The 20,134-nt window shown below is 37.7% G+C and overlaps 1 protein-coding gene across 2 annotated transcripts in view; it reads left to right on the top strand.

Moving 5' to 3' along the window:
- The window catches only part of Lrp12 (LDL receptor related protein 12), a 92,572-nt gene extending 89,251 nt beyond the window's left edge, over positions 1-3,321 (top strand). For both annotated transcript variants that reach the window (XM_020167682.2, XM_074069027.1), the window contains one exon: positions 1,069-3,321. In XM_020167682.2, coding sequence (XP_020023271.2) covers positions 1,069-1,932 — 864 coding nt within the window. In that variant the 3' untranslated portion in view covers positions 1,933-3,321. The remainder of the gene's footprint in view (positions 1-1,068) is intronic.
- The last annotated feature ends 16,813 nt before the right edge of the window (positions 3,322-20,134 follow it).

Below are 20,134 nucleotides of genomic sequence, written 5' to 3'. Positions count from 1 at the left end.
TAGACTTTTTTTCAGGTGAGCGAGATACTTTCCATATGTACTAATTAGAAGTCACCAGTGTCTCAAAGAATAGAGGTGCAATGATTTGTTTTATGCTTAATCCTAAACTGGAGAAAATGAAACCATCCTTAAAGATAAGAAGGAATCCAAATACCGGGATGCTTTTGTGATGTTTCTGTGCTGTATAACAAACGTAGGAATTCCTTTTTCTATAACAATATAACCAAATCCTTGAGAACCAAGTCCATGAAATTCTCACATTTAGGACAGTTCAGCCTTGTAAACCAAGTCTAACTAATGTTTTTAAAAAAACAAACCTTAAAGGGCCTGGTTCTCACACATGGTCACTCAGTAAAGCACGGTAGAAGATTGTCTCTCTTCGTAGTTGTGGAAGTATCAAACAATTTTATTTTCTACCTTCCATATAGTTTTAGAATTGGATTACTACATAAGATCTTGAGACAAAATAACATAATTGATATTAAATATAACTGTTAAGTTAAATACATAAAATGAAGTATCAAAAAAATTTTAAAGGGACTTGGATATGGTGGTATACTTTATAATCCCAGCTACTCAGGAGGCAAAGATCAGGAGGATCCTGGTTTGAGGTCAGCCCATGCAAAAAAACTAACAAGACTCCATCTCAACAAACAAGTCAGGTATGGTAGTCCACAGCTGTAATCCCACCTATGCAAGAGATGTAAGTAGGTGGATCACTGTCCATAGGTGGGCCTAGGCAAAAGTGCAAGACCCTATCCAAAAAACAAAACAAAGCAAAAAGTGATGAGGGCATGGCTTAAGAGCACCTGCTTACCAAGTACAAAGCCCTAGGTTCAAACCCTAGTGCTGCCAAAAAAAGAAAAAGCTTAAACATAGTCAATAATGATTGAAGTTATGCAGTAGATTCTGCGGTAGAATGAACCTATACTGGTGAGAGAATGTAATTCATCCTCCATAAACCCTAATGAGTACTAGAACGTTTAGCAACAGCACATTCTTATTAAAGAGTGCTTCCCATCTTAATACCTCGTTAACAGTCTTCAAGATCTTTTCTTATTTTTGTAGGCTTCTGTTTTGGAAAACCTCCGGCTAGCTGTCCGATCTCAGCTTGGATTTACTTCAATCAGGCTTCCTATGGCAGGCAGATCCAGCAACATCTGGAATCGTATTTTTAACTTTGCAAGATCACGTCATTCAGGGTCTTTGGCTTTGGTCTCAGCAGATGGAGATGAGGTGGTCCCTAGTCAGAATACCAGCAGAGACCCTGAACGAAATACTCACAGAAGTTTGTTTTCTGTGGAGTCTGATGACACAGACACAGAAAATGAAAGAAGAGATTCAGCAGGAGCGTCTGGTGGGGTTGCAGCGCCTTTGCCCCAGAAGGTCCCTCCCACAACGGCAGTGGAGGCAGCAGTGGGAGCAGGTGGAAGTTCCTCAACTCAGAGCACCCGAGGTGGTCAGACAGATCATGGAAGGGATGCGGCCAGTGGGGAGCCCCAAAGCGTGAGTCCAGGACGACACCAGCTTTCAAGTGCTTTAAGTCGTATGACTCAGGGGCTACGTTGGGTACGTTTTACACTAGGTCGATCTAGTTCTATAAATCAGAGCCAGAGTCCTTTGAGACAACTTGATAATGGAGTGAATGGAAGAGATGAAGATGATGATGTCGAGATGCTAATTCCAGTTTCTGATGGGGCTTCAGACACTGATATCAATGACTGCTCCAGACCCCTTCTTGATCTTGCCTCAGATCAAGGACAAGGGTTTAGACAACCACACAGCACAACAAACCCTGGAGTAAGGCCAAGTAATCGAGATGGCCCATGTGAGCGCTGTGGTATTGTCCATACTGCCCAGATACCGGACACTTGCTTAGAAGCAGCACTGAAAAATGAGACAAGTGATGATGAGGCTTTGTTACCTTGTTAGGTACGAATCACATAAGAGAGATTGTATACAAGTTGGAGCAATATCCATTCATTGTTTTGTAATGTTACTATTAAATTAGCTTTAGTTTAAAAACAAAAGACGCAGGGTGATTTCTTATTATGTTAGCCTGCATGGTTAAATTAACAACTTGTAACTCTATGAATTTAGAGTTCACAATTTTAGTAGCTAAAAATGCATTATGTGTTCATTTCGTTCAGTAATGTTCTTCCAATTATGTTTACCCGTTTTCATCCTGGTACTATAGTTCACCATAGAAAGGCGCTGCTTAAACTCAAATATTTGACCGTCATTTTACCTATCCTATGTTAAAAGGTTTGTTTGTGCAAAATAGTATCTTTTAATTGAATCTTATGCTTTTGACAACACATAACTTATTATGCTAGATGTTAAAGTTATTAATGTACAAAAAGAAAACAAACCCTTATACTCATCTTCTTATTTGCATAACATTTGTCTGTTACTGAATTTCATCATAATACTAACTTATCAAAGGGAAAAAAAAGTTCTTCAAAATTTTTCTCTTATGTTTAACATACAGTAATGTGACATTTAGGTAGTTAGATAAATTAATGGCAAGAACAAAAATTTTATAGGTTTTTCTAATGCTGACTTTAATATTCTAATATGGTACAAACCAAATGGTAAAATCCCAAGTCATTTCTGTTTTCATCTCTATTTAGGGACAGAATAAAATGGATGAAGATATTCTACTATGCATTAAATCTTGAACTTTATAAACTATGTACAAAAATTGTACGTAAGTTTCAACTGGTAATGTCTTTCCCTAGTATGGGGTTATGCTTGTATTGGACCCTAGGGATTTGCACTAACATCATATCGAGGTCTCAGATGAGTTTAGTGCACAGGCACTATCACTTTAAATAGTATTCTTTGCTACCACAGTGACTATATATTTCCATAGCTTTTGGGGGGATTGGGGGACCACTTTTGTTACAACTTGAAATTGCTTTACTGGTTTCATATTTATTTGTTGTATTTAAAAACTGCATTATTGTAAAAGTGATTTTTTTTCAATATTCATGGGGGTTCATGCTATAATCTTGAAGAAAAGCAAATTGAAGAATTCAGATTGCCTCCCCCCTTTTTAAGTAGAGTGAATTGTAAAACTCCATTTTTTTCAATTCCTGTTTATTTATTATTTAGCTATATCTGTTTTAGTAGCTTAATGAGTATGAAAAATGTATTTGTGTGTGGTTATTGCTATTTATTAAATTTTAAATACTTTGCTGAATGTCATTTTAAAGCATGTTTGAGGTATGTGTATTTGTCCTGTTATGCTGTCAGGAAGAACTGACTAAAATGTTTTAATATGTATCAAAAATTAAAATGATTTTTTTATTGCCTTGAGGTACTTTTTAAATCAAAGTTGTTCTTTATTTTTGTTGAATTTGGTGCATATATAGATTCAGGTCATAAAATATGCAATATATGTAGAAGAAATTAAAGCAGGTATAGTCTCCTTTGTAGTAAAGTAGCATCTTACACCAGTACTCACAGTAAAATTCCCTAAAAACCTGCATATTATTTTGCCTTTAAGAAAGCTGCTTCCCAATTGATGTATTGTAAAGATAAAATAACACAATCAGTTCTCTTTTTATATTATTTTCACATACATTTCAGACTCCTACAGAATATTCTTTTGGCAGAATTCAGGTTAGCAAATAATACATTATCCACTATAGAGTTTTTGCTTTTATTTTCTGACTTTTTTTTCAGTGCTTAGGATTGAACCAGGCCTTGCACTTGGTACTGGCATATTTTTATAATTTATTTCTTTATTATAATTTCCTGATTCAAATAGTAAAAAGTTTCTCTCCTACCCATGCATCCATCTTTTAGTTCCATTTCAGGAGACACTTACCAACACCAGATTCTTGTATATGTCTCCAGAATATACTTGACATAACAGTGCATAAACATATCCATGCATATTAATACCATACATTATAATACAGATTATACTGTTCACGGTTTTCAGTAACTTTTCTTAAGTGGAAACACATCATTACAATTTGAATATATAAGTTTGAGTATCTCTATTACCTGATTTTTTTCCTTTTACCTTTAAAGCAATAATTTGTCTAAATTCAGGGCTTCCCTGTTTTTTTCCAGGTGGCTATATAGTTTTCCCAAAGCTACTTATTAAATAATAATTCCTTGTTATTAATTTGAAATGGAACTTTTATATGACCAGTTTCCACATTATTTGGCTATGTGTCTAGATCCTAATTCTGTTCTCTCCCCTTGACCTGCCCATCTCTTTTTGTACCAATACTACATTATTTTAATAATCATTTTGAAATATCTTCAGGTATTCTTATGTTTACATTTGAATATAAAGTTAACTTCCTGGATGCCTCAAAACTTTTTTTGTCAGGACAGTTTTAATTTTATACATTCACTTAGGAGAATTTGACACCATTATCATATTAAATTAAAAGCCTTTTATCTAAATTATGGTGCCCTCTAAAAGTGGCACCATTCATTTAAAGTCTTTGTGGTGTTTATTTCCTTCTGATATATTTTACTTGACAGAGATCTCATGCATCCTTAGAAATTTCATCAATTTTGTTACCATTACTAGTAAAGTCCTTTCCATTTACTACTTATGTTACTTAGCCTAACTTTAGTATACATAAAGGTTAATGATTTTATGTTTTTTTATGGTTTTTTCCTCCAGACTTCATTTTCTCATAGTTTGTAATAGTATTTCAGTGTTTTCCAACTACACAATCATGTCACCTGAAAACATTAAGTAACCTTTGTTCCTCTATCCATACCTCTTTGTGTCTTATTTAATTGGATTGTGTAGTGCTTCAAATAATATTAAATAACACTGGCTACAGTGAAGTATGTTGATCCCACTTACGTTAATCCTATTAATCCCTGTTTTAAACAAGTTTTTAAAGAATGCATGCTGAATTTTATCACATGCCTTTTCAGAATCTGTGGGGATGCACGTACGATTCTCCTTTGACCCTAGTATGATGAATTTTATTACCATGTTCTGTAATTTTAAACCATCATTCTTGCATTCCTCAAATAAACTACTTGGCCATATAGTTTTTTTTTTTTTTTACTATATTGCTAGATTGTGTTTCCTACTTTCTTTGTTGGCAAAATTAGTCCATAGATGGGTATGTATGTGTGTACACGTGTTATCTTTGAGGAGATTTGTATTTTATGCTGTGTATTTGGAAACTTTCCTTTTCCTATGGTCTGGAACAGTTTAAATAGCATTGCAATTTTCTGTTCCTTAAAAGTTCTGTGAAATTACCTGGGACTGGTAGATACTTGACAAGTAACTCTGCCAATCTTCTGCCTTCTGTGATAATTCTCATCTAGTTTTTTTTTTTTTAATCTTATCAGGAACCACCTATTTCATCTAAATCTTCAAGTGCATTTGCATAGAGTTGAACAAAGTTCTGTCTTTTTTGTATATTGGTCTCTTTTCCCCTATGTTCTATGCTTTGTGCTCACTCCTCATTTCTTGATTATGATAACCAGGTGTGGTGATATGTGTCTGTAATTCCAGCAACTCCAAAGGCTAAGGCAGGGGGATCACTTGGGCCCAGGAGTTTGAGTTCAGTCTGGGCAACAAAACAAAACCTGTCTGAAAAAGGAAGTGAGGGGCCAGGAGATGGAGGCTTGGCTCAAGTGGCAGAGCACCTGCCTAGCAAGGCCATGAGTTCAAACCCCTGTACCACCCCCAAAAGATAATAGTTGACTATTTCTGTCTGTGTGTGCATGCACACGTATTTTATTTCTCCCCAAAGCATCACACCTTGTGTCTCTTCTGTAATATTTGTGCTTTTTAATTAGTTGATTTCCACTTCAATGAATGCTATACCTTTTGCTTTTTTTAGTTTATTTTCTTATTTTTTCCCTAACTCCGTGGTAGCAATTCATTTTTTCTTAATTATTAGTATGATATTTGAGGCATAGATTTAGTTGAGTACTGCTGCTTAAGCTAAATAATTTAGATGCCTTAATGTTGTTTTCAGGTGTTCTTTCTTTCTTTTCTTTTTTAGCAGTACTGGGGTTTGAACTCAGGGAGCTTAGCCACTTGAGCCATGCCCCAGTCCTGTTTTCTAGGTGTTATTTAAGTTTCAGGGGTTTAGGGCTTTTTTAAATTTCATTTTGTGGGACTGGGAATGGAAACCAGGGACTCATGCCTACTAGGCAAGTGCTCTGTCACTAAGTGACAAGTGACATCCCCAGTCCTTAAGTTTCTATTTTGATTTCCTCCTTTAATCAAAAGGAGTTTTTGAATTTTTTTGGTAGTATTGGTGTTTGAGCTCGGGGTCTCACACTTGCTAAAGCAGGTGTCTACCACTGAGCCATGCCCCCAGCCCAGCCCAAATATTTTTTAAACAGGTTTTCCCCCCTCTTTGCTTTTTCCAAATAATGGGATTTTTTTTTCTTTTTTCTTGGGATTTTTTTAAATGTGGATGGTAGGGTTTTGGGTTTTTTAAATTTTTATCTTCATTTTTACAGCATCAAAAACAGAATATGTGTATAAGTACATTCTTTGGGGAGTTTATCTTTAAATTTTTGAAATATTCCAGAAGCATTTTTAAAAGTGTACTACCTGTATACAGAATACATATTTTTAGTAGATATTACTTAGACTTGTTTAACTTGTACTTGATCTAACCAGTGTGCCTGTTATAGCACCAGTATCAATAGGGAAGAAGACAGAAGAAAAGGAACTACATCAGAAAGACGCAATGGGTTGGCAGCCCCTCCTGAGATCCCCTCAGACACAAGGTCTCAGAACACACACTCAGAGCCAAGCGTCTTTCTACAAGCTCCTGAGGTTCTAGTCTGTTACTCCTTACCACTGTCCTCTCTGTATGCTGGAAATAAATGGGTAAGATAGGTTAGAAAGGCTGAAGAAAGAATGAGAACATTCAATTCACTAGGTATTTATTGAGTACCAGTAACATTTTAGCTGTTTGTTACTGTTGCCTTCTATCCAATCTGTTTCACCTTTCTCTCACACCCTTCCTCTGAATTCCAAGGTAGATGACAGCACTTGATGGGACCTGTTTTAGTCAGGTAGGCCCCTGTTTAAAACACATTAGAGGCAGGCAGTAGGGAGAAAGGCCTTTTCCCAAGTACCTGACCTCTTGCTCAGGAATAGCGTACAGATGACGAGTTGAGTGTGGATATTAGTGTGGATTGAAAGTTGGCTGTGATTGCATTTTTTCCTAAGGTATTCAACGTTCAAAGTGCCAGGAGGCAAAGTAAAATTCACAGGGTTTTTATAGCTGGAAGAGAGCTTTTAAAATGAGAAGTAACAGAGGTGGCTGACTAATCAGGAAATTATGTTGACTTCAAAAAAATCAGTTATATACCCATACACGCTATATATACTCATATAAGCATAAGCCATGTATGGTTTACTATCAGGATGATATAGCGTTTTTCTTTTTTTAAATCAAGCCATTCTTTTAACGTCTTTTGACACATACTGCCCCTAAATGTGAATGTGTATCCCTCATTCATGCCATCAAAGACCATTTCTGAGAGCCTTTTGCTCCTTTTTCATTGTGAGAAAAAAAAAATTTCAAAACAATTATCCATCTTTGAGTGTCTACCATTGGCCAGGTCCTTTGTATATATCTTTGGAATCTTCACAGACCTATGAAATACAGGCTGTCTTCTGTTTATTCGGGGCATAGAGCTAATAACAGAAATAAGATTTGACTTTAGTTATGTCTGAACCAACAGTTGTAAGATGGATCATAAAGTAGTCACATTTATCAGTTGAGAGAACTCCTCTGCTGCTGGAGTTGACAGACACAGATCATGCAAACTCACTGAGCCTGAGGTTCCTCATCTTAAGTATAATTCTAGCTACCTCATGGTTATCGTGAAGCATAAAATAACATTTGTAAAGGCCTCCACACATGTCCTGGCCATCTATTGCTGCATAGAAGACTACCTATCCCCAACCTTTATTCTTAAAGCAACGAGTGAGAAATCATAACTCATGGCTGATGGTCAGTGCTGTCATATTGAATTTCTCATGTCACTAAGGCCAGCCAACCCAGAGTGCATAGTAGGAAAAGAAATGGGCTCTACTCAACAGTAGAAGTATAGTTAGTGATGTCTTCCATCTACCACAGCACACTGCTTGATACTGTCATGAAGCAGCACCTGGCTCGTCGTAAGTGCTATGGAACAGTTTGCTAGTAGTATCATTTAAATGTTAAAAAGCAAATGTCTCTGAAGTTTGAATTTAAATGAGCTACATGTGTGGAAAGTTCTAAAATAGCAGTCATGTCTAAAGAGAAATGAAAACCTGAAAAATGTGCTCACAGGGGTGGGATTATAGAAAGGAATTACAACCCAGACAAAAGTCAAAAAAGGCAAGAAAAGGGAGAAGTGAGTAGAAGCTCACCTGGAATGAGTCAAATGAAATTCCAAAATAGAGGCCATGTAGACAAATGGATCCCACTGAGCCCAGGGCCTGAGGAAATTACTTCAGTGAAAGGGAATCTGGAATGAGGCATTTACAGCACTTCTGAAACCTAATAATTTCACATCATTTAGCTCCCTCACTGTAGTAAACACTGCTAATTACATACTCAGTATCTGTAAGAAGACCCTCATTTTAAGGGTAGAAGAAAAGAAAAAGGCCCTGTTGTGGGAGTTGCTAGCTGAGATACGGGGACTCTTGAGGCAATTAGCAGGAAGCAACGTTTTATTGTGCCAGCAGAGACTCAGTGGACTCTTGTCCAAAGGCTGAGCCTGAGAACAAAGGGGTCTCACCTTATATACCCTTGCAAGCAGGTTACAGAAGCAAAAAGCAAGGTCTAATCCATAGATGGTTGTATTTAATTTTATTGGCTACTTTAGCCTAGTGCTATGTGACTTTCCCCTCCCTGGTGCTATGTGACCTTCCTAACGTTCAGATTTCTCAGGTTTTATCTCTCTTCTATGCCATCCCTACCTCCCTGCTACTTTCTCAGGACTCAGGTCTAGAATGTTTTCTTTTGATCCTCCTCCCTGCTACATTACTCCCCCTCTTTGATGCTCGGACCCACTTAGGGTCAAAGAGCATCATCTTAATTTAGGGGTTTGTATTTTTATAACCTCATTACATATAAGGCCATTTTGTCATCCTTTTCCCAAGCCCAGTGGTCTCCCATGTTGGTCCCCCACCCACCCACAAATATAGCATGAAGAGACATTTAGTGTCTAAGCTGTAGACTCAGCCAGTGAGAGGAACAAGTTTTTAGCTTTGGCAGAGATGGAAAATTCATTTTTTATCTCCTTATAAAAGGAGTGAAAAACTTGGTTTGAGGAATTCTCATGGGTAACAGTTACTAATTTGAGGTGTGTCAGACTCTCATGGTCAAGACCCTTTTTATCTATTTTTATATTAATTACTTTTTCCTGTGTTAAATCAGATGGCTTAAGTACAGTGAAATTTACAGGGTTACAGGTGCCACAGGTGTAGTTAGGGGCAGCTTTCCCCTTGTGGAGGAGGGCTGCATATTTTGTCCTTTGTTAAACCAGATCAGTAACAATAAATAATAATTATGCATCCTGCTCAAGAGAGATAGATGAGAGCAAATAAAAACCTTTCACCATGCGATCAATCAGCGGGGGTGGTTTCTGCCAAGCCTATGGCGAAGACTAGGGTGAGAACTACAGCAGCAGATACAGACAGGGGGTGACAATGCATTACAGTGAGATAACCGGGGTGAAAAACAACCCATTTGTCCTGTTCGAGAGTTGACTCCTCAAGCTTCTGCCGTGCATAGACTAGTCAGCTTCCAGTGGTGACTAGTGCAGGGTTGTCATTCTGTTGTTTTTGGTCCCCTGTTGTTTCCTGGGAAGTGGAGTCCTGCCGAGGGAGGGCGCTTAGGTTCTGGAGAGTGATCCTATAAAGTGAAGCCAGATCAGGGATGCACTCCCACTCGAGAGAAGCTGGCTTGTCTCGACCTTGGTGGATCCAAGGAGCAATTTCTGCTACTTTAACTATGGTGGGAGTAGACAAGATAACAACAAAAGGGGCCCCTCCAATGGGGTTTTAATGGTTGGACATTTTATTTTATCTTTTATCCAGACAGTATTTTTTTTAACTGAGTAGAAGTACCTTGGTGACAATATACTGTTGGTATATATGTCAAAGAAAACTCCTTATTTTAAAAAAAAAGTTAAAACCACCATCTTTAAGTATCAAAGGACATGTTTAGAGCCAGTAAAAATAGTTATTTTGTCTCTATTTAAGTAGAAGACCCTGTCTAAAAATATGAGTTTGTGTCTGGAAGGGCTTTAATGCCAGATAGCCACACATGCATAAGAACCATTTCTTTAATCCTCTCAGCCTTGGTTATTTTTGAGAGGTCTGGCACCAGTGACTCCATTTGAACTTTGATGGCATTCCCCCCTTGTCTCCAAACTGTTTGTATCTGAGCAGTCTCTTCTGAAGATCTGTCTTCCATCCAAGTACTAACCAGGCCCGACCCTGCTTAGCTTTTGAGACCAGACGAGATTGGGCATATTCAGGGTGATATGGCCTTAGGCTGAAGATCTTTCTTGATTGGTCATTGTCAGGATTTGCTTTTTCCTGGATTTTGTTTGTTTGTTTGGTCTTGGTCCCACATCAGGAGGGAATAATGAGCAAATCAGGTGGGAGTCAGTGCTAACTAGACCCTTTTGGCCAAATTTAAGCAACAAAGAGGCTTAGAAGGAGTGGCTTTTAGGCAGTGGGCTTCTAGACAAGGACAATATAAAACAAAATCTAACAAAAGCAGATGTCTAAAAAGCTAACTTGGGTGACACATAAGTAGTTATTAGAGTCATTTTTTTATGGACTTGATTGTAAATGTCCCAGAAGGATCAGAACTGTAATGACAAAAACTTAAGAGTCATGGTTAAAATTCTGATGGACAATTTAGCAACTAACAGAACAGTATATCAGTACCACCAACTTTTTGTTACCGCGCTCATCTAAATTTTGTATTTTAGAAGGCTTGATATACTTGAAAAACATAAATATACTTAATATACAGGAACCAGCAACAGCATCACAGCTCTATAGAGGTTATAGATACATATTAGTTTAGTTGTTTTTTAAGTAAAACCTTAGATTTTTTTGTCATTTGGGGGGGAACAGTGTCAGTGACCCCAAATACCCAGTCACAGATGCATATAGGGTACCAAGTGTATTAGAATCACCAAAGACAACAATTGTTTAACCATGAGGTCATCTAGAAAGTTTAATATAAACTGTTAGAAAACAAGAGGTATGGAAGAGGCAGAGAGATGGCTCAAACACCAGTATAGGGTTTATTGTTTAGGCAGGAGTCCTGTGGAGGGCAACCCCAGCAAGAGAACTAGAGCCCATTGCCATACACAGGCTTGGGCTAGATATGGGGGACTAGTGGAAAATATCAGGAAGATCACTAAGGGATATTGCTGCTGGGCAACCAAGAAAGATAAGTTGTAGTTAGGTCACAACTGTCCTTGGCATCTATCCAGAAAGATACAGATAAGCCAAATGCAAGGGGGAGGGGTCTAGTCCTAACATGGCTGTCTTTATTATTAACCCCAACATAAACCAACTCCTAAATGAACATACCTCAGTTACCTTAATAGTTAAAACCCTGACAAAAATCACCAGAGAACACAGGTAAATATTTATGGAGACTAAGTATGGAGTTGGGAAACATAGTGGCCAAGAATCCTGGCTCAGATGTTGATAAGGGATCACATCCCAGACTGTTGACATTAACAGATGGCTCATGACATACAGCAGGATCCCACCAACCTGTAGTCAGTGGGGCCCCCCCTTCCTAAAATAACAGGCCCAATCTGACCATCCCAAACCAAAAATTCCCTCCATCCAACATGTGGAAGGAGTAGGACTAACACCTTCACTCTGTTGAGCCCAATAGAATCTGGAGGTCTTCACTTCCACTGTAGTGTTTTTTTTAATCCTATTTGGAGGGTGCACTTTGGCTTTACATAAGTAAATTTGTTTTAACTCTCACATCAGTGCAGCAGTATTCCCTGTGCTCAGCTGCCTCTTGTTTTTCTGTGTTTTAATAAACTCTTGTTGTCTTGCCAAATTTGTGGATTAACCAGGTGCACCAAAAATTCCCTGACAGTTATCTTGACAAAATAAAAACTATTTTAAGACAATTATTTTGTAAATGTTATGAAGAACAATACAATATTTTAAAGATAGCCTTCTTGTTATGAGCTTAGAGAATTAAGTTTTTAGTTTATCATCAATACATTAAATTTTGACCTTATAAAACCTTTAATGTAACTCTTAGATTCTAGTTAATCACTTACATAAGCATCTATAAGCTCCATCTTTTATGACAACTTATTCTGTATCTTTATGACAACTTATTTTGTATCCCCTGGGGAAGCTTGTCTTTATCCCTTTTTTTAAACCAAAAGTATTTTTTTATCCTTTTATTTTTTAAAATAATAGCTTCAATATCATGTTATTTGTTGAAATTAACTTATAAAACCTTTTAACTTAGAACCTTATATTTGGGGGAAAAAAAGCCAGAAAGAAAGCAACCTTAAAATTATTTCTTTGTATAAAAACAATTCATAGAAAGCCCATTTGTTAATAGACCCCTGTATTATAAGAGAGAATTTAATTCCAGATTGTATTTATGGAGAATGAAACATGCAAAAATCATTTCTTTACCCAAATTCTAAGATTTTTGCTGCAGGCTGTGGCCCCCCTGTTTTCTTCCCCCCGCTTCCCAGTCTGAGCTGGAGTGTAAACCCCTGAATGTCTGCATCCTAGTGAGACCTGATTGAAATAAGTTTGAAAACCTATTTTCTTAACAGTAGCAGTAGAACAGAGAAATAATTTTTACATTGACTCTATAATAAGAACCATTTTCAAGATGTTTACATATTTATGTGTAAAAAACCTAAGCAGTTTTTAACAGAGCTCTTTTAAATAAATACCATTTTTTTGTTTTGTTTTTTCTACCTTGAGTATCATATTAACCTTACAGCAGCAGTTTAAGAACCATTTTGAAGATGCTTACACATACACACACACAGTGAGCACACCATGAGATGGATAAATAATCTGACCAGCCATTAGCAAGGGAAACATAAGCATCTCACGACTGTCTCAATATCAGACCAAGCTTACTGCACCAACCTATTGAACAGTTTTGTTGTTGTTGTTGTTGTTGTTGTTTGTTTTGTTTCTTTATCAGCAACAGTCAGAGTTGCTGCTTTTCTTTTTACCCTTTTAGGTAGGTTCTCCCTGTTTATGTTCCCTAGAGGTAAAGATGCCAGCAAGTTCAGTATTTCTGGCATATTTTAATAATCCTAAATTGTTTTTTTATTTACTTTTTATGTTTAAGACATAAAAACTCAACTGAAGAAGTGTATTAAACCTTTCATCCTTTTCTGTCTCTAAACATTTTAGGGCATTTTATTTTTTCTCTCTCCCCTCTTTTTCTCCCCCCCCCTTCACTCCATCCATGAAGACCTCACCCCAATTTTGTTTCCATTTCTCCATTTCCCTCTCTCTACATTCACAACCCTTCTGCAACATTCCTTTTCTTTCAGGTCAGACCAGATCTTAAGCATCAGTGTAAGTCCCTCCTTCATGTGTTAATTTTTGTAAGAGCTGAGCCTCAGTCCTCCTTCAGGATGCCCATTTTGGGTGAAGATGTGCAAACTGGGGCACCAAAGCTATCCATCAAGACTGAAAGACTCTGATTTGTCCTCAGTCTGCCCAATAAATTGCTACCTGAATTTAAATAATCAACAAAATCTGGTTTTTGAAGACCAGTTTTAGCCTCTTGCTTTTTCCATTCTCCTGGGTATTAGGGTTTTTTTTTTTTTTTTTTTTTCACAATTACTCTGTAAACTTCATTAACCACAGTTTTGTCTAGTGACCCTTCCAGAGGCCATCCTACACCAAAAGCAGGCCAATCTACTTCACAAAGGATCTTAAGCTTGTTAGGAGTTAAATTAACTCCATAGTCTCCATTAAATCCCTTTTTTAAATTATTAATCATGCACTCCATGGCCTCTGCCCATCTTCTCCCATTACCAGCCTACCAGACAGACACAGAGGCATAAGGATGTGGAATGAAAACAGAGAGCTCAAGTAATGGTGTGGAATGAAAACAGGCGTTTATTTTGTCCTTTTGATTCAGCGATGTGCTTGATGGCTTAACTACTTCACACTTAATCCCTAGCACAAGCATATGGTGGGTGTCATTATCCACTCAAACATCAGCATGAGCATCAATAAGTGACTTTGTCATTGACATTGAAAGCAGAATAACTTTTGGAACGTGAACTAATTGTCATATTTTCACTTATAGAATAATAGAGGGATTTTATTTTCTATTTAAGATTTCAATAGTCACATAGCAAGGACCTCTGTTTTATTTTAGAACCTTATTAGTTGTATTTTTTAAAAAAGCATAAAAAGGATGAGAAAAGAACCACTTCACAATCAGTAGGATGGGCATAATGCTAGATTAGAGAATATGAAGTGTTGGCAAAAATGAGGCAAAACTAGAGAACTAGTACAGTACGGATGGGAAGGAAATGATGGGGCCTCCTTGTAAAAAATGGCCTGGCAGTGCCTCAAAAATAAGTACACTAACCATACAAGGCAAAAATCCCACTCCTAGATATATATGCAAGAGAAATGAAAATATGTCCATACAAAAACTCAAACACAGGCTGCCGGAGTGGCTCAAGCAGCAGAGCACCTGCCTAACAATCATGAGGCCAAAAAAACAAAAAACCAAACAAGCAACAAAAACCTCCTACACAAATGGTCACAGCAGTAGTACTCATAATAGCTTAAAAAAACAATGTCCTTACCTCATAAATGGATAAATAGCAATGAAAACCCACAAACTGTATGATCCCATTTATATTTTAAAAACAACACAGAGGAAGCAAATTTATGGAGTCATAAAAGAGGTTAGTGGTTGCTTAGGGCTAAGGAAGAGGAAAGGAGTCTGAGAAGAGGTGGGTGTCAAAACTTGCAGTAGAGAATTCAACAAGCAGGGAAGATTAAGACTCTAACAGAGGAGAGGAAACTCAATGCTGAAGCAAAAGGGAGGATTTTCAGAACTGGGGTGAGCTGGGAGAAAGTATGGAGGACAGCTGAAGAGTCTGGTCAACGCGATTAGCTTCTCTGTCTTTGCTAATTGTCTCTAACTGAAGTTCAGCTCCTGTCCTCAGGAGACCAGGGAATTAGGACACTGTCTTTAGGGGTCATTACATTTAAAGAGATGATTGCCAGGTCCTTGAGGACATGTTCACCATGGCACAGCCAGCAAGAGACTGCGAAATGCACCTGCATTTTAACCAGGAAAGAATAGATTTGCGATTGCAAGTTTTCTGACGGAAATGCTCTAAGAAAAGGGAGATAAGGGCTCCTAGTTAGGAAGTTGCCTTATGAAGTTTAGTCCAGCTGAGGGAATATTAAGGCTACCTTGGTCACTGGGTCTAGGCTGTTTTGGGGATTATGAAAACATTCTAAAATTAGGTTAAGGGAAGGCTGCAAAACTCAATAAATATTGTAAAAACCACTGAATCCTGTACATTAAGTGGGTCTGTTTTATGGTATGCAAATTATATCTCAATAAAACTGTTTTTAAAAGACTAGAGAACAGAAATACAAATAATACCCTCTTTTTTTTCCCATTTTCTTTTAGAATTAAAGCTAAGCTATTCCTTTATGAATAACTTTGCTTATTCTGCAGGAGAAAAGTTGTTGCTTTATCAAATTAAAACCAGAAACTATTGCTCTTTTTCATTTGTTTAGTCAACAATATGATGTAGTGGTTCTGGGCACCATTGGCCTTAAAATTTGGTCAAAATAACATTAATTTGACAGTTAACCTGTCTGCACCACAGTCTTTACATCTTTAAAATGGAGCAATATTTCCTACCCTTTGGAGTTCTTGGAGAGATAAGAAAATATGTATAAAGGGCTAAATCCAGTACCTAGAGTGTTCAGTTTCACCACTATTTCATAAATATTTGTGGAGGGATTATGATGGGCCAGGCATTGATCTAACTAGTCCTACCTTTAACCTGACACCCTAAGCCCGGCTTTATACAGCCCCTTCCTGGCTGTCCTCACCACATGACTCCCAAAGGGCAAAGAACCCATAGGATCAGTGGGATCCGAGTACTCCACCCACTTCTAAAATCTCAGAGGTTCCTGTCAAAACAGCATAAGCCCACATGTATGGGCTCCCCAGGCACTTCTCTTGATTTGTCTTCCCCAGGGCTAGATGGAGCTGCCCACAGGCTAGGGTGTCCACAGGCAAGAACAAGACCTCTTCCAGGGCAGGATGGAGTCTGGGTGGGAAGACAAAGGATGAGGGTTCGCCACCTGCACTCTTGTCTGGGGCATTACAAATGTTAGGAGTAGGCCTGGTTTTGGCACTGAGGATGAAACAGTATCCAAAGCAGACATGAATCCTATTAAAAACACGGGATTAATTCTGCTAATGAAAGAATACTTATAGTCCATTAAACCTTTTTTCCTTCTGAAAGCCCAGTTAGTTCTAAGTTCTTTGACTTCAAAGTCCCTCTAACCCTTGAAAACAGACAGCTTGGTTTTACCTGCAATAAATTTGGGATTATTGCCTTTGTATTTTCACTTTGTTTTTAATTAATATTTTTTCTTGTTCCTGTGAAAGACTCTTTGCAGAGAAAACCCAAGGTTTTATATTATGACAATAAAAATGTCTTATTTTTAAGTCATTTATGCAGATTTCCAGTGTATCTTATGCATTAATCTCTTTCCAGAGAAAAATGTAGTTAGGAATACCATAAATGGTTTTCATGGAAAATGTGGGCAGAAAGAGAAATTGAAGATATTTACAAATAAGAGATTGGTCTAATAATTCTTTATCAATGAATGCAGTTACGTTTTTTCTTATATAGTAACACTAATATTTTGAGATTTTTCTCATACTTTCAAGTTTATCTCAAGTATATTTGATATATTCAAGTATAGCTGATATGAAAGCTAAATACCTGAATAGGACTATGTAAATCAAGTGTATGTGGACTACATAATGTTGGAAATGCAAAATAGATGCTTATTATTTAAAGAACTCCCATTAATAAACCTTTTTATGTGAGTAATCATGTTTAACCTACATATTCTTTAAATCAGAGTCTGAACATCTGAACACTTTTTGTTTTCAGACAAGTGTTGTATTGCTTAACATAAAGAATACATTGTATAACTCTAGGAAGCACAATTTTGTAATATGAGGCTAGACTTGTAACTTATAGATGTCCACAAAAGGATGTTTAAGGGAACAAAGAAACAAGTCATTTTCCTTTAAACTTTTGCAGAAAGGTTGCAACCATATATCAATATAGATCACTATACATATTCACGCCAGATGCTAGTGGCTCTCGCCTATAATCCTAGCTCCTCAGGAGGTTCACAGTTGGAAGCCAGCCCAGGAAATAGTTCACGAGACCCAATCTCAAAAATACCCAACACAAAAAAGGACTGGCAGAGTGGTTCAAGTGGTAGAGAGCCTGCCCAGCAAGCATGAGTTCAAATTTCAGTACTGAAAAAGAACATGTGATAGCTATCCAGTGCCCAGGAGTGACACCATTTTTTATGACGAGAGCAACCAGACCCCATGGACATAGTGATCATGTGGTTGCTGGTCAACTACGAGAGCTGTGTTAGGTAAGCATGTACTGAGGGCTCAAATCTGTGAACTTCTAGAAAGCAAAAATGGTGTCCAGTATGGCTTTGCATCGAAGGACCTACTGCAGAGCCCGGTTAGTGACTGAGAAGAGCTCACTGACTTTTCATTTGCACCTTGTCCTCGTTATTGTATGGAACTTAGGGCAAAACTTTGGTGTGTGGTCCATATTAATAAGGACGCAATTAGGAGTCTCGTTTAAACGTCTTGGAGCTCCAAACTCACACTCAGTGTAATTTCCTTTCCTTTCTTTTTTAAAAATTACATTTACAATGGATTTCATCATCAGTGTACAATTATATATTTCAAATTTACTTTGTACATGAGATCACAGCCAAGGAGGCTAACCACAATTGAAAGTTTTATCACAAACCATTTTTGCCATTTTTTCTTACAATTGAACATCTCCACACTCATCACTTCAAACCTTGACCAAGAAATTTGTTTAGACAATTCTGGTAATAAAGTTCCTTTTCTCCTTTTTCCAGTCATGTACTTTTCAATTTGATCTTTGACTTCAAGATAGTGGGGCTGAGAGTGTAGCTTAAGCGTTAGAGTACCTACCTTGCTAGATCAAAGCTTGAGTTCAAACCTCAGTTCCACGAAAAAAAAAAAATCAGAATAAGATTTCCAGGTAGTTCATTTGATTGGTACAGAAAAACCAGTTATTGATCCCTGATGCAAAATACGCAATTGTAATACTAAACTACACCAGTAGGTGGCGATTTTGTTTTGGTTTGGTTTTTGTTTTGTTTTGTTTCGTTTTGCAGGTCTCTCACAGGCTAGCCAAGCCCTCTACCCCAGCCCCTAGGTAACTTCCTGAGACCACCTATGTCTTTGACTTGCTCTTGTCATTAAAAAAAAAGATGTCCAACCTCAGTAGGTATAGGAAGATGTGCAGATAAGAGGGGCCACACTTTGCCCTCCAGCTCATGGTTTTGCTTCTATACTGATTTGCCTAACATCTAGATCATCATTTGCACTAATATGTCTACATCACCTTGGAACAGTGTTCTGAGGACTGAAATTAGTGAATGGTCTCTCAACGCCAACCAGAGCATCTCAGGATTCCCAAAAAAAGCTGCAGTAAATCTCAGGAGGTTCAACATTTGACTTTAGACCTTGACATCAAGTGTTTTGTTGTATTTGTAGGAATAAGAGCAATTCTGCCAAGCTGGATAACTTAAAGCTAAAAGTAGACCCTTGGTAACCTGGCTATGGAGTGTAGAGTTACCCAATGCATAAATTACAGGTTCTAGAATAAAAGCCTTGCATCTAACATTTGCTACTGTATGACCTCAAGCAAATCATTTGACCTCAAAAGGATTATATGTTGAAGGGAGAAATCCTACTTAGCTCACAGAGTTGTCATGAGGAATAAGTAAAATAATGCAGTGAAGAATTTGTCCCAGGACTGTACTGATATGAGTGTTCAATAAACTTAGCTACTGCTTCTGGTATTGTTTCTCAGAGCAACTATTTTCTCCCCAGGAGTAGTGCTTCAGGGAGGCATCCCCTCTGGAGTTGTACATTGACCAGCTCTCAACAGCTCTACAGTCCAGTGACCATTTCTGCCTGTCTTGCCTGTTATCCCTGAGCAGTGATAAAATGTTGTTCAAAGACTTTAAAACCACTCTTGCTGGAGACTAGGGTGTAGCTCATTGATAGAGTTCTTCCTAGCATGCATGAGGCCCTGGGATCCATATCCAGTTATCGAAAAAACAGAAGAAGGGGAAAGAAATAACCAGTTGGGTAATACATAAGCAATAGAACTTTATTTTTCAAAGGTCTGGAGATGGCAAGTCCAAAATCAAGGTGCCAGAGGTTCTGGAAAAGACAACTTCCAAGATGGTGTCATGGAAGGGCAAATGAGTCTTGAGTGAAGTCACTTGTATAAAGACCTTAGTCCCATTCACAAAGGAGGAGTCCTGGTGACTTAATTACCTCTGAAAGGCCCCACTTCTTACTTCTATTGCATATATTGTTTTGACATAAGTTACGGAGGGATACGACATTCAGACCATAACAACTGCCATGCGTGGTCTTCTGAGTTACACTCTGCAAATAGTTCCCTTTCCAAGCTTAATTCCTTAACCCAGGAGGAGGAATCAGAAATAAAATAGTCCTGAATCTAAAAAACAAATTGTCCAGTCTCAAGTTCACTCATCCAAATAAAAGAGTCTCATTCTAGAAATATACTCTGTTCTCAGACTCACAAAACTCAAAAGCAAAGAGTGAGTCTTACAAGCACTTGTCAGTCTCTTTCTCACTTTTTAGTTGAGAGGACCCAGGTTCTTCAAGGTAAGTGACTTGCCCATGCTCTATTCCAGAAGTTCACCTCAGAGCCAGGATTAAACCACCTAATTCAATTCCTCATTTGATTTTTCTCCCACCTCTTCTATGCTACCTACTCCCCAACTCCCACTTCTATC

Source organism: Castor canadensis, chromosome 3, assembly GCF_047511655.1.
Source record: "Castor canadensis chromosome 3, mCasCan1.hap1v2, whole genome shotgun sequence".
Taxonomy (NCBI): Eukaryota; Metazoa; Chordata; class Mammalia; order Rodentia; family Castoridae; genus Castor; species Castor canadensis.
Note: the sequence above shows the minus strand (reverse complement) of the source record. Positions and strands in the feature narration are given on the sequence as shown.